Genomic DNA, 13,643 nt, shown 5'->3' with positions numbered 1-13,643 from the left:
GTCGATGGAGTGCTAAAATGTCATGCCTGTCTGACTCCTCCTATAGTTTAATAATATAAAAGACAATAATTTAAAAAATTGAGATTAGCTTGCTGCAACGTGCTTGCTTTGTATATGTTATTGAGTGGTAGATTAACTTTCCTAGCCCTTCAAGGTATACAGAAATGACCACTACTGTTCTATAGCAGTGACAGAAGGCAAACCTTTACCAAAGCTTTACCAAATATGGTGAAGTTCATGGAGGTATGAAGTTATCCCTTCTTCTTTCTTAAAAGGAAAGTGTTCTATCATCTGCTGGTGCTGTCCTAGCAATGTTTACAACGACTGTTGTAAATTGGAGAGAGGTAAGGAGGCTGGACGATGGATTGTTTCAAAATTAATTTAGAAAAATTGGCTGACGTTAGCACAAACATACTTCCTGGCAATTCTTTCTAGCTAAGAAGCTTTATTGAAGCCTGCATCTGCATTTTTTTCTTTGCTTCTGAACTTCGTCGGGTTTCCTGTAGAAGTTCTTAATTCAAGTGATTGAGAGCTCAGTTGTAACAATGTGTCACATAATATGGTCTGAGATACTATAAAAGTGGATGTAAACAAGTCATAAAACTTACAGCAAGTGCTAAGTACATGCAAAGATTGCCTTCAGCCAGCAAAGCTCTGTGAGCATGGAAATTTCATTTGAAGTGCCCTTTATAAATCCATGCAAGCTTACATTCACTGGCTGCAGTATCCTAATTTCTAGGAGTCCTTCCATTTGTTGTTTTGGTTTTAGGGTATGTTTTCTTCTCAGACCTCTGTGGACAATCGGATGAGCATCTGCAGCTGTACAGAACTCACTGGCTCATTTACCAGGCAGTTTTCTTTCTGTGAGAATGAACTGCTGCATGCCCTGAAATGGTCACACCAGCTTTCAGATTGCTTCTGAGATAGAGGACTTCATTCAGACTTCTGACAGATACGCGACCTGAGGGCTTGCCTACACAGTAAAACGACTGCAGCGTGTATAGACAAACCCAGGGCTAGCTTTAATTAGCATCCGTAACAATAGCAGTGAAGACACAGTAGGACAAGTTCAGCAGGTGCCAAGGGGAGCAGCCTACTGCGATAGCAGGTACGTATTTCGATTGAAAACACAGCCTAAAAAACTCACGTTAGCCCATCTGCACTGCTGCTGTCACGGTGCTGGGGAGACAGCAAGCTGGCTTTGGTTGGCTGGCTCAAGCCACAGTTGCATCCTTCTGCTATGCATGGGAACTGTTGTGTCTCTGTAACTCCTGCGTGTAAAGAAGGTTCTCCAGATGAAGTTCTTGTTGGTGAAGGGAGGAAAATAATTTGGCAGGGCATTGCTTGGGTGTGGACTTTTTCTTTGATCCTCTTCCACGACAGATGTGTAAGTGTTGGGGTATGTGACAAGGTATGCATCAGGGTTTGGAAAAAGGCAAAGCTGGATCTAAGGTGCTCTTTAGCAATGTGCCAATTTGTACTGCTTTTGGTGTAATCATCCCCCAGGCTCTGGGACCTCTGCGGATACATCAGACATCCGAGACATGGGAAAGTTGCTTTTTCTGCTACCTCAAGGGACTTTGTGTGCATAAAGGAGACTCTTCTGTACATTCCTCTGTTTTGCAAGTGGCACCTGTTTTTGGATGGGTATTTTTTTAAGATGCTGTAATTTAAACAAGAGACAGGCAGCAGTTTTACTGCTGAGGCAGGAGTGCAGAAACCCCACGATACACACCCTCTCCTCATGTTGTTCTCTCTGGTGCCCTTAGCAAGCACAGGGCTGTGCAGTCCCTCACATGAACACAACTGGAGAAGGTGAGGAGGGGGGATGTGTGCATGGCAGCACCAGCAGTCCTCACCCTACATTTCTAAACTAAAAACTGGGTTTTTTGCTCACCCACTTTCTAAATGGGAAAATATCCTGGGTTGAGCAGGCAGTAATGATGAGGCTTATCCCAGACAACCATTTCGGCTTTTAAGCCTCTGTTTTGGTTCCCTTGTTTGTGTTATTTCTAGGATAAAATGCCATTTTGATGTTTAAGAGGGTGTCATACGCAGTGCACTTGGACATAGCTTTTCTGTGCCGGCGTTTCATTGCAGCTTCTACCTTTGTGGAATCAAACTCTTGTGCAAGGGAAAGAAATGGTCATAGCTGTTCATCTGTTTTGGTTGGGTTTATAAAGCAGAAGTCCAATTGATACTTAATAAATTGGCATGGGAAGAATGGAAGGATCCTAGGAAAAAATAATTGCGAACTGTGTGTCATGGCTACAACTGGTTTCTGTTTGGGGTGGGAAGCGGTTTTTAATTACCTTCTACAAAGACTGTAGAGAGATGGATGGAACAATTGTTGAGATGAAGTTATTTCCATGAGCTCACAGGCAATGAGCCTTACTTACCCAAGTACATAAAACAAAGAAAACTCAGGCAATTAATTTAACGAGAGCGCTTGGGACATGATATCATTCGGAATGGACAAGCCTGAGAAAACAGCTATTTTGAATCACAGTGGGATAACCATACAAAACAGTATCCCTGTGCAACAAAATCCCTCTTAGCTGGGTGCCAAAAATTGGCCTGTTAGAGACATTGGGGCATTTGCCCAAACCTGGACTTTTGGGATAAGCAAATTCTTTTTTAAATACTCACAGTACAGGCAAGTAAAGCCTATGTGTGACTTGAGTTGCTGAAACCAACGCTCCCAGCAGGAACCCAAAGTGTGAGATTTCTGTGTCAGTGGTTGGCACGATGAGCGCTTGTCAGAGAGAAGCTAATGTTTTGTATAGTCAGATTAAACACCATTCTGAACAAGGCATTCCTTGCTCCATGTGAATCCATGACATTGGATGCCATGAAATAAGTAACTTTCTCCTCCCTTTTTGGCATAAAAAGATAACATTAAACAGTTTTAATTCCCATAAGCCTTCTTGTATTACCCTGAACAATGACGGGTGGTACAATGGCTTGTTTTCTGTGGGTGCTCTGGGGCCTGCTATCAGTGGCAGTAGCTTAAGTGTCATGTTTTGAGGGATGCTGTTCGGGTTCTGTGAGCAGTAAGGACTCTCTCTGGTTTACTTTTCTCCAACTTTTCCCTCCAGGAGGCTTCTTGTTTTCTTCCTCCACATTCTCGTGTTTTCAGCACTTTCAGACTTGTAGCTCACTTTTTTGATGGCTTTATATAAAAACAACAGTTGGGTGGTGGAGGTTTTCTTGCTTTAACGTAAGAGCAAACCCATGAACCAACCCTATAGAGCAATTCTGGAAGGCAGAGCCCATTGCTACCAGCCACTGCCTCCTACAAGGCTAACATAGAGACTGGAAGCCTCAGCCCTACAGTGTCTGGTTTGGCAGGAGCCGCAGTTCCTGCTGCTTTTGGGCTGGTCCCTGTTTTGCTGCCTTTCCCACAAAGGTGCCAGGGCAGCTCGGGGTCCCTTCGTGCCTCAGAAAGATCTCGGGGAGGTACAGAGGTGCTGCGTGGTTGCCCTGCATGGGGCACCGCGTTCAGGGACCCGCGGGGTCGGGCCCAGGATGCCACCGAGATGCGGGTACCAGCAGGAGCCACTTGTCACCCAGCGGGTGTAATCGCCCTGTGTGGCTGACGAATTCAGCCTGCCCCGGTCACTGTTTCTGCTGCACAGGCAGGACACGCGGAGGGGCCGTCATGTCCCGCCGGGGAGTTCGGCCGTCTGAACCCACCCGCATCCAGCCAGGGACAGCGGCGCGGTCCCCCGCGGCGACCAGGCCAGGCCAGGCCAGGCCCCCCGGCCCGGCGCGGTGCGTGAGGCGGCGCCCGCGGGGCCGCGGCCCGGCGCGGAGGCGGGGTGGCCGCGGGGGCAGGCGGTGGGGCGGGCTCCTTCTTTGGCCATGAGCGAGACGCCGGCATTCGGCCGCCGCCGCCGCCTGCGGGACGCGGGAAGGGAGCGGCCGCAGCGAGGATCCGCCGCCGGCAGCGGGCGGGTGCTATGGCCCAGGCAAAGATCAGCGCCAAGGCTAGTGAGGGGGCGCAGCAGCAGCAGCAGCAGCAGCAGCAATCCGGCGGGCAGCTCCGAGGTCGCTTCTACCGCTCTACCTCCATGGCGGACCGCTCCAGCCGCCTGCTTGAGAACCTAGACCAGCTGGAGCTCAGGTAGGGTCCCGCAGGGCGGCGGCATGGCGCACCGCGGCGGCCGGGTCGGGCCGGGCCGAGCCCGGGCGGGCGCGTCGGGGTCGAGGGAATCGCTTCGCCCCGAGCCGATGGCTGCTGACGGCGGCGGGCACAGGGCCTTCCCCCCTTCCCCCGTTGGGAGAGGAACGGCGCTGGCGTGAGGCTTCCTGGGGCGACGGAGGGAAGAAGGATCCCCCTTCCTCGCGGGAGTGGGAGGGCGAGTTTGTAATGGCAGCTGCTGCGCTAAGGTCGAACAGCGTGGTCTGGAAATACGGGAAAATGGGAATATGTTTGGGACTGTGTGAAAAGGGACGTTTTTCTGAGGAAGCGTGAGAGGCGTTTTCAGGTTCGTTGCCCGTTTGGGCACGGGGAGCCTTTAGGAAGCGGGAAGGGGTTTGCCGTGGTGCCGGAGCAGCGGTGACACGGCACGCACTAGCCCCGTGGTGGGTTGTGTCGGTTGTCCTGATGGAGATCCGGGCAGCCCCGTCCGCATCTGTCAGGCAGGTGTTTTGTAAGAAGATGCAGGAAAGACGGAGGTAAAGCCCGGTGTCAGCGGGCTCGCGGGGGCTCGTACAAGCCCGTAAGCAGCACGTGAGGCTTCGTGTCTCCAAAACTACCTTTGCGCCTACTGGTCCGGCTGCAGATGTTCTCCTTGCCCATGCTTATGCCCATCTCCTCTCTCAGGTGTAATACATCACATAACTATAATGCGAATAGCGTTGCATTCGGCAGCTTAGGTGTATGTCTCTGAAGTAATAGTGAATACAGTATGCACATTGCCTGCAGAAGCTGTGGCTGCCGTCTCCCTCCCTGGCAGTGTGCAAGGCCAGGTTGGATGGAGCTTTGGGCAACCTGGTCTAGTGGAGGGTGTCTCTGCCCTGGGAAGAGGGTCTGGAACTAGATGAGCTTCGAGGTCCTTTCCAACCCAAACCATTCTGTGATTTCAGACGCGTCCTGTTTGTTCCTGCTACTTGACATTCCCAAAAAATTGCCATCTGATTTTTTTTCCCTAGTTTGGCCACGTGAGAGGCGACACCTTGCCTTTAATCATCCTCCTCATCCTCTCAGCTCTTCCTAATTACACCTTGTTCTTTCCGAGGTGGAGGGATGCGCAGGGTGCTGTGGGTGTACCCCTGATTCACCTCCTGCTGGTACTGTTTCAACACGCCCTTTTCCTTCATTACAGCTGCATATTGATCAGCTGCTTTCACAGAACCACCCAGAATGTTTCTAGGACTTTCCTGTAATTAAAAGACCTCTGTGGGATACTGGAGTTGCGTTCTCTCCTTTCTGCCCGCATTACTTTGCATTATTCAGGAGTGGACTTTATTTGCTATTATATTAGCCTTTCACTTAGCTTGATTAAATCTCCTTGAAGTCCTTTGCAGACTTCTCTGAATTTGACTAAACAAAATGACTGTCTGCAAACAAGTCTTGCTGCTCACATCCAGGTCTAGCGCATGAACGTATAATCACAAAACGAGCAGCAGAGTATGCAAAATCGTGTTTTAAATTTGCTGAGCGACTCTGAAATGAAGCAGACAGTTTGGTTAACCAGGAATTAAACCCGAAATTAGATTTCCCAGTTTGCTGTGGGTCTTTCAAACAGGCATAGTTGGAAATGTGGAACAGTTGTGGAAAAAAAAGTCAAACTGCTTGGATTAGAGTCACTCCAGTCTTAAATTTGTTTGCCACGCACAACTAATCAACATACCTCATTTCCAAGTTATTTGAATTACATGATGAAGAGCTTCTACACTTCTTCCTTCTCTACCTAGTTTAGTTTGGCTATAGACAGCTGAGATGTTGCTTGTAAATACAGTAAGTGAAAACTTGTCAGAGTAAACTAACAGCCTTTAATTAAACCCCACAACAATCCTTGAGTTGCATGAAGTCGTCCAGACCCCTCATCCCATGGGAAATGCTCTGCTTGGAACACTCTTCTCTTTTCTCCCTCCCCTCCCCTGGTAGAGCTGCTTTCCCGACATAAGGGGTTATTTATGTACCTCCCTGCCAGGTGCCTGAAGAGGGACTTCCTTCTGTAGGGAAAGGGGGTTTCTTTTGGCTGCCAGGGAGCGAGTCGCTGGCAAGGGGGGCGGGTGGCACATTTGTCCCTTGTAAGGGCTCGGACCTTCATGCTGCCCTGGCTGCTGGTGATTGCTGAGACATCTCGGGAGCAGCTGGAAGCAGGACCGGAGTCTCTGTTTATGAGTCACCATGTTCTGGTGGTTATGGACGCGCAGTCCTAGGTGTAATGGTACATGACATACGTCAGACTCTTGTTTGTATTTTATACTTTTTCTCCTGTTGTTCGCAACAACCGATTTCCCACCACCATTCATTTGTATGTTCCTGGGACCACTCACCTGAGAACAGAAACTCAGTTTAAAGCAGCTGAGGATGCTGGGGTGAAACACCCCTGCTTTGTCTCCAGCCAGCGTGCTCAGCGCTGTTTCAGGAAAAAAACCTGCCCCGTCTTCAGATCTTTCTTATTTCCTTTGAAAACTTATCTGCACCCCCAGCTCACAGGCTTCAATGTAGTGAGCTATTTAAGCCAGTCAGTGGTTTAAAGGACGGAGTTATTGCAGCTGTCCGAAGAAAGCGGGTATCGAGTGTCTCATCTGGAAACAAAAGCACAGGCTGGTCCACCTGTTGCGCGGGGGAATGCTCGGCTCATGTCAATGGCACGCAGGGAAGAAAGGCACTGAGCAGCTAATTGCTCCCTGAGTGGGGAAAATCAGAAGTAAGGAATGTTTTGTTCAGGCTTAGGTAATGGGTGGAATATTCAGTTGATGTTTAAAGTGACAAATAGCCTCCAAGTAAAAAAAAATAATAAAGGAAAAAATACAATGGGATGTTTTCATCTGTTAGAAAAACACCATGCTGCTGCATTGAGAGAATGGATATTTGGGTAGAAATAGGAGTATTTTATGTTCTCTTTTTTTCCCTTCCATTCTTTGATGGTTTTATGAGACTTGGGCTGTGTTTCCACTCTTCCACAGCGGCCACTTCTGCTAGAAGTTTTTCCTCTTCCAATCTTCACATTTTTTGTGTCTCCCACCCCCCAAAAAAAAGATTTACACAAACCTGTGAAGTCAAACCACATTTTAGGAAAGAAGTTACAAGAGCTGATCGCAACCTGATGCTCTTGCAGCAGGGAGGGAGGGAAGGGTGCGCCGGCATCCATGCCAGGGCTGGGGTCTCTCCTGACCTGTCCATGGGGGTCAGGAGGAGCCGGCAAGACCCACTGCAGCACAGGGCAGGTGGGCAGGGGCCTCAGTGTGAGCCAGGCAGAGAAATAGGGTAAGGCCATGGTGAGTCTCTCTCTTTGATAAAGCCCCCACAGCATCTTCTCTGGTTCACCAGTTCTTTTCCTGGTGCCCATGTGAGTGGTTTCCTCAGTTTTGCGTTGTTTTGGGTTTTTTTTTGTTCCCCCCTCCCCAGACCACTTTCTGAAATGATCCAGTTGTTTTGAGCTCCTGTGGTGGTTTGACCCTGGCTGGAGACCAGATGCCCACCAAAGCTGTTTTATCACACCCCTTTTCAGCTGGCCAGGGGAGAAAATATATATTGAGAGGCTTAGGAGTCGAGTCCCCTCTCCTTCACCTGAACCTTGCCACACAAGAACCATACCACCTCCACAGCTACATGTGGGCAGTTGCAGAGATGCAGAGATGCTGCCCTGGGCTGCACTGTCACACGGTGCCCCCACCGTGCCCACAGGGGGTCTCTGAAATCCAGGGAGTTTATTTTTTAGGGTTATTTAGTCCTGTCACGCTGCTAATAATTGGTCAAGGTGGCAGTTTTGAGAAGGGATAGCAGAGGGGTCTGGGAGTTGTGACATGCTGCTTCCCCGTCCCTTTGCCTGGCAGCAGGAGCCAGTGTGGCCCCTTTGCATGCCGTTACACAGTGCCCCCCAGGGTAGGCACTCATTTTGGCTGCCGTTTGCAGAAGCAAATACACTAAAATGAAAAGTCCCAGTGGATGTTTGCTGTGTGGCACTCTGTATTGCAGTTGAAAGGAGTGGTTTAAATAATGCCCCAGAAACAACTATTGCCGAATAGAATGGTTCTCAAGATTTGGTTATATGATTTTCTGTAAAATAATGTCAATAAAAGCTCTAGTTGGTAAATTATGGGGGATTTTTTCAGCATAAAATAATTAATTCTTATAATTTGGCCTTGAGGTCCTACCCCTCGTACCAGCAGGGCTTTAGGAAGCAGTGCTGGTTTAGGCAGTCTCTTTTGAATTGCACCAATTCAGGGTGCATCTCTGCAATGCAGTTTTTCCACATTCTTCATAGGACCAGGCAAAGCCTGTGGAAATCACCAATTGATCTGTCTGCTGGGGGAAGACTTTTAATTTTAAGTCAGCACAATGATACACTGAATCTGATTTAAAAATGCTAATATAATGTGAATTCTATGCTACCAAATTTTGATTTCAAGCTTTCTGGGGACCACAAAGCATTTTTTACTTGGTGAAAATACTATTTTTTTTTAAAAAAAAGGCATGGCGAGCCTTTTATGAAAATATTTCCAGACTTCCTAAATTATAAAGTGCAGACATCTGAAGTATGAAATGACTCCACCTGCCTTGTTCCTCCTACTAACCAGTCCAAAATAATAATTAAAAGTATTTGCTCTCGGCAAGAATTTGCATTGCATTAACTTTTCCCACTCCTCCTCCAAATGAACATTAAAGGCAAGGCCCAAAGCTTGTGCTTTCACTGATTAAATTAGGCTAAATATTTTGTAAAACAGAACCATTTTGGGAGCAGGCTGCGTGTGAAGTGTGGCTGCTTACATCCTCAGATACTCCAGTTCTGCCTTTATTCACCCTCTTTTTGTTTTCCCAAGTTACCTGTCCTTAGTCAGCCTTGGAGGGAAAAGGAGCAGCTTGTCCCTACCTCATCAGATAAGCCCTTATCTGTAGCAGTAGCAATGATGAGCCAACACCATCTTGGGACTGCGTCCAGTAAAGCTGAAGAGTGCAGAGGATGGGGGAGGCTTAGTGATGTTTTGGTTTGTTTCCCCTTTTCTGGCTGGTTTTAATAAACATTTCAGGATGGATGGACTCCCGTGCTGCTTACAGCAGTCAGACCTCCCGAGCTGGGCGCTGAAAGCATCTGAAGCTGTCAGCCGGGTCCACGTGATACTTGGCTTTTCTGGGGGGTCTGGGAATGCAGAGTTGATGGGTTTTGGCACAGTGCTTGCAGCTTGGCAAGTCCTGTGTGAGAGCCTACCCTCAGGCCTCCGGGGCAAAGCCAAGGAAGGGGGACGCTTCCCTCTTCTCTCCGGTCTCCAAAGTAGACAGGTCCCAATGTGCTTTTCCAGGCGACTCAGCTGGATGCAAAAGCCCTCTCCCTGAAATCATGGCAGGGAACAAAAAGTGAATTAAGGAAACAGACTCAAATTTCTGCTGTGGCATTTTCACATTGGTCATGGCCAGATGGGTCAGTACCTCCTGCCACAAGACGGGGGGCAGACTGTGGGGATGCAGCCATGCAGCTTCCCGAGACCGAAGAATAATAAGGGAGAGCAGTTTCTGATGTGCTTTCCCCTCGCCCTGACCTCATCATGAGAGTTTCAGCACAGTGAGCAGGACTGGAGTAGGAGTCCCTTTTAGGGAGGAACTGGGTTTCGTGCTTCCCCGCAAGCCCAGAAATGGGAGCTGCTCCCACAGAAGTTTCCTTCCCATGTGAATCACAGCTGACAGTCCAGCATCTTCTCCTAGCACCCAAGGCACACTGCTCATGGGGAAGCCCTTGTCATGTTAATAAAAACACATGAGCTTTGTACCTCACCTATTTTTCTCCCTCAGGAAAGGGGTCATTCAGCTACAAGGTGGTGGTTTTGAGTTTTCCAGTGTTGCTTTGTAGGCAGGTCCTAGGGGTTCTGTGCTGCTGGCTGGGATGGGGGCCAGGGGCTGGCCCCCTTGCTGCTTCCATCCCTGCAGCTGCAGCCTTCAGCCCCAAGTTCCCTGATGGGAACCCAACCCCTTTCTCTTCTGTTTAAGCAGCTGATAATTGACAGTTGCCAGCTTCTGCTACCAGACCAGGCTCTGGATATCCAGGTTAACTGCAGAGTACGGTAAAACAGCATTGTTTGTTGAGCTTTTTTAATTATATAGAGTCATGAAAAGTGAATACACAGGAGAAGGTCAGGAAATCAGAGAGTCTGGCTCGTGGATAATTAAGAACTGACTGTATTTCTTAAGGTGAATTTTTAAACCCCCCCAGTTCTTGGCAGCTGTATAGATGAGCAGCTATTTTATTATTTAAACATTTTGTTTGGTTCAGGGTAGAGGCTTTCCGTGACGCAGCATCTGCTATGGAACAGGAGAAAGAAACCTTGCTCGAAATGATCCACAACATACAGAACAGCCAGGACATGAGGCACATCAGCGAAGGTGAGACACTGCTTTGCCATACCCTGCCACCTGTCCTGAAGTCCCAACAGCCTACGCCGTAGGGAGCAGCATCCTTTGTTTGCTTTGGGCTGGCACAGGGCGTTTGAGTGAGCCAGCCATGGTGCAGACCATCTGCTGCTCTGGGGTGCCCTTTGTCTTCACTCTGTAAATTCACTGAATTTACAATCATCTGGTTGGCAGGCCATGAATGTCACATCACGACTGTGGATGTGAAAGGCCAGACCCAGTTCACCAATTTATTTTGAAAATCGGGGTGAATACAGCTCATCTGAGGGAGAGAAGTTGATGATAATGACGACAATTAGATGTAGTTGAAAAAACAGCATTTCAATGGCTTTAACTCCTGGACAGGCATGAGTGCTACAGCATGCAGCCTGCACGGATGACTGTTGTCATGGTTGTGTGATACACAGCTTTAAATACATTCCCTAAATCAGTATGGTTTATATTTGGTGCTTTAAATTGCTGGTGTTTGCTCTTCAGGAGCCTTCATGCCAAATATGTTGTGTCTGTATTTTAAGAAAAAAAAGAGAAAGCAAAAAAGCTTTTTTTTTTCCTGGCCCCTAATTGCATCTGGTAGTCAGAAGTGGGTTTTCTCTTCATGGCCCTCTGGGGAACCCTCTGAATCTCTCCCTCACAGAGGCCACAGGAGGCCAGTTCTGTTAATGAACAATGTTTCCTGATAACAGTGTGTGCTTTGCTTCAATGTGACACAGCACGCATTGTGTCAGCACCAAGAGCTGCTTACATTTTTAGGAGAGCTTAACGCCTCATTTCAAATCAGAAGCCACTCGCTTCTGGGACTTAAGCAAAGGCAAAACCCCCTCCTGTCTGGCCCCTGGAAATCTGCTCAATTGCCACTTAATTACAAATCCAACTTTGTTTATTGGGAAGTGGTAGCAGTTGGATTGATGTTGCTTGCACAGGTTTGCCTGTAACCTAGAATACTTTCTTGGTTTTCGATTTAGGTGAGAGAGAAGAACTGAATTTGACAGCTAATCGTCTGATGGGCAGAACCCTCACTGTGGAGGTTTCTGTAGAAACCATCCGGAACGCCCAGCAGCAGGAATCCCTACAGCACGCCACCAAGATGATCGATGAAATCGTCAATAAACTTCTGGATGATTTGGAAGATGCCAAAATCCGCCTAATGTCGCTTTATGGTGCGTGCACCTCCGACGTGCCGGCAGGACCCATCGACCAGAAGTTCCAGTCTGTGGTAATTGGATGTGCCATTGAGGATCAGAAGAAGATCAAAAGGCGGCTAGAGACTCTGCTCAGAAACTTGGAAAATTCTGAAAAGTCAATCACGTTGTTGGAGCACCAGAAATCATCCATCCGACAGTCCTGCAACAGCAAACAGGATTGAACTACCCTCCTGGCTACTTGGGGCGCATGGCGGGGTGAGCAGATCTCGGTAAGCAGCACACAGAAGCTAAGAAGCAAGACAGGTCCGTACAAGCACCGCGTCCGCACGCATGCACATGCACCCAGGTACCTTTGCTTGCGAGGTGCGAGCGTTTAGTGGGGTTTGGTAGCACTGGCATTTTCTTTGGGCAATAAAGGATGCTATCAGGTGTTCTCCTGTAGAGTCGATACTGCTCTATTGCAAATTGTAATTGTGCTTCTGCTGAACGGTCAGAAACCGTCAAAATCCAGCCTTTCCTCCATTCTCCTGGGGTTTTTTTTTTAAACTCAAGTTGTTCTGTCATATAGTGAGATATCAGCTTTTCTCTGCTGTATACATGGTGTATGAACCAGACTTCTGGGGACAGAAGACAAATCATGGCAATAAATTGAACCCACCAATAAACTCTATATTGTACTTTCATAAACAAAACACTCTCCTATTCGTCACCGTTTCTCATTCTAGTAAGTAGATCACAGTAGTCCCAAGTGACAGCTGGCTACCTCTGCTGTAGCTGAGGCAGTGCAAGGCAACGCATCCACCCAACGGTCACGACTGAGGCTGGAAAGGAGCTCCAGCAATACGCCCTTCCCTGCCTGCCCACTGGACAACCCGGCCTCCCACCCCCGGGCTGTAGCTGGAGGTTGCTGTGTATTTCAGTTTTTAAAGGTAATACAAAGAGGAGCAGTAGTTCTCAGCTGCTGTACTGCAGGTTGGTTTTGCATCATCTATGACTCAGGAGAAGAAAATGGTTAAAATGCCAACTAGCAGGTACCATATTTGTTTGTGTAGGACAATACTACGTTTCTTAAATTTAACAGTACTTTGGAGGAGGGGTTTGATTTGATTTGGGGTGGGTTGATGGGTTTTTTTCTTCCACCCTCCTACCACCCATAATTTCCGCTCATCCTTGCCCCACTGATTAACCAGCTGCCAGTTAAAAGTTGCAGGTTCCAGGGTAAGCCTGGCATTTTGCACACCCTCCATGGACTGTCCACCCTGCACAATTTCACCAAAGCCCTTGGGCTTCTGGGCTACTGCTCATTTTAATCACAGAAACTTCTAGTGGGGGCGTCCAAAATAAATTTTCACCTTTGAGGCTGTGAAAAGCTCCTAAGGATCTGGTGGGATTAATCCTCTAATTCCACTCTAAAAATAGCCAGTTTATTTTCATACTTTTTAGATCCCAGTGATCTTGAGCAAACATAAAGCTTCCAGCTGTTTAACTGCATTAACCCCCTTGACAATAATACACAATGCAGGGGGTCCTCAGGAATCATGCTGTGAAATAGTTAAATTGAATGTAGTTTATGGATGCTTAGAATATTCCTTCAGAGTTTATTGTTTTAAGGCCATCAAAAAGTTTTGGATAGCCAAGGTAAGGTTATCCAGGCCAAGAGCGTTAAGTGGGTTTGGTTTTCTTTCTTAAATGGTCTTCATTGCACCAACAGCTACAAGTATTAAAATTTTTTATAGCACTTGTAAAACTTTTTGTCCTTAAGGACATAAAATGATCACAACCTGCATATTTACAGAGGAGCTAATAGCATGGATTTGATTTAGTTTGACTCGGTTAATGGTTTATTTTTCAAATTCTTTCTTCTGTTTGCTTTCCACTTCCCAAAATCCTCCCTCATCTGACCCACAAGAGGTCTGCAC

The 13,643-nt window shown here is 47.7% G+C and overlaps 1 protein-coding gene across 1 annotated transcript; it reads left to right on the top strand.

The window, feature by feature from the left end:
• Window positions 1-3,847: 3,847 nt before the first annotated feature.
• On the top strand, window positions 3,848-12,401 carry BAG2 (BAG cochaperone 2). The gene is made up of 3 exons (XM_084262453.1): window positions 3,848-4,126; window positions 10,446-10,555; window positions 11,545-12,401. Exons 1-3 carry the CDS (start codon window positions 3,963-3,965, stop codon window positions 11,943-11,945), a joined length of 675 nt encoding a protein of 224 aa, XP_084118579.1. The 5' UTR covers window positions 3,848-3,962; the 3' UTR covers window positions 11,946-12,401.
• The last annotated feature ends 1,242 nt before the right edge of the window (window positions 12,402-13,643 follow it).

This window comes from Gallinula chloropus, assembly GCF_964237585.1.
Source record: "Gallinula chloropus genome assembly, chromosome: 3".
NCBI lineage: Eukaryota > Metazoa > Chordata > Aves > Gruiformes > Rallidae > Gallinula > Gallinula chloropus.
This window is presented reverse-complemented; position numbering and strand designations above follow the sequence as displayed.

Excerpts from the sequence above, each read along its gene's own strand:
- BAG2 (XM_084262453.1), top strand. The coding sequence starts at position 3,963 with ATGGCCCAGGCAAAGATCAGCGCCAAGGCTAGTGAGGGGGCGCAGCAG. Across the intron at positions 4,127-10,445 it reads CTAGACCAGCTGGAGCTCAG|GGTAGAGGCTTTCCGTGACG; the intron begins GTAGGGTCCCGC and ends TGTTTGGTTCAG. Across the intron at positions 10,556-11,544 it reads CATGAGGCACATCAGCGAAG|GTGAGAGAGAAGAACTGAAT; the intron begins GTGAGACACTGC and ends TTTTCGATTTAG.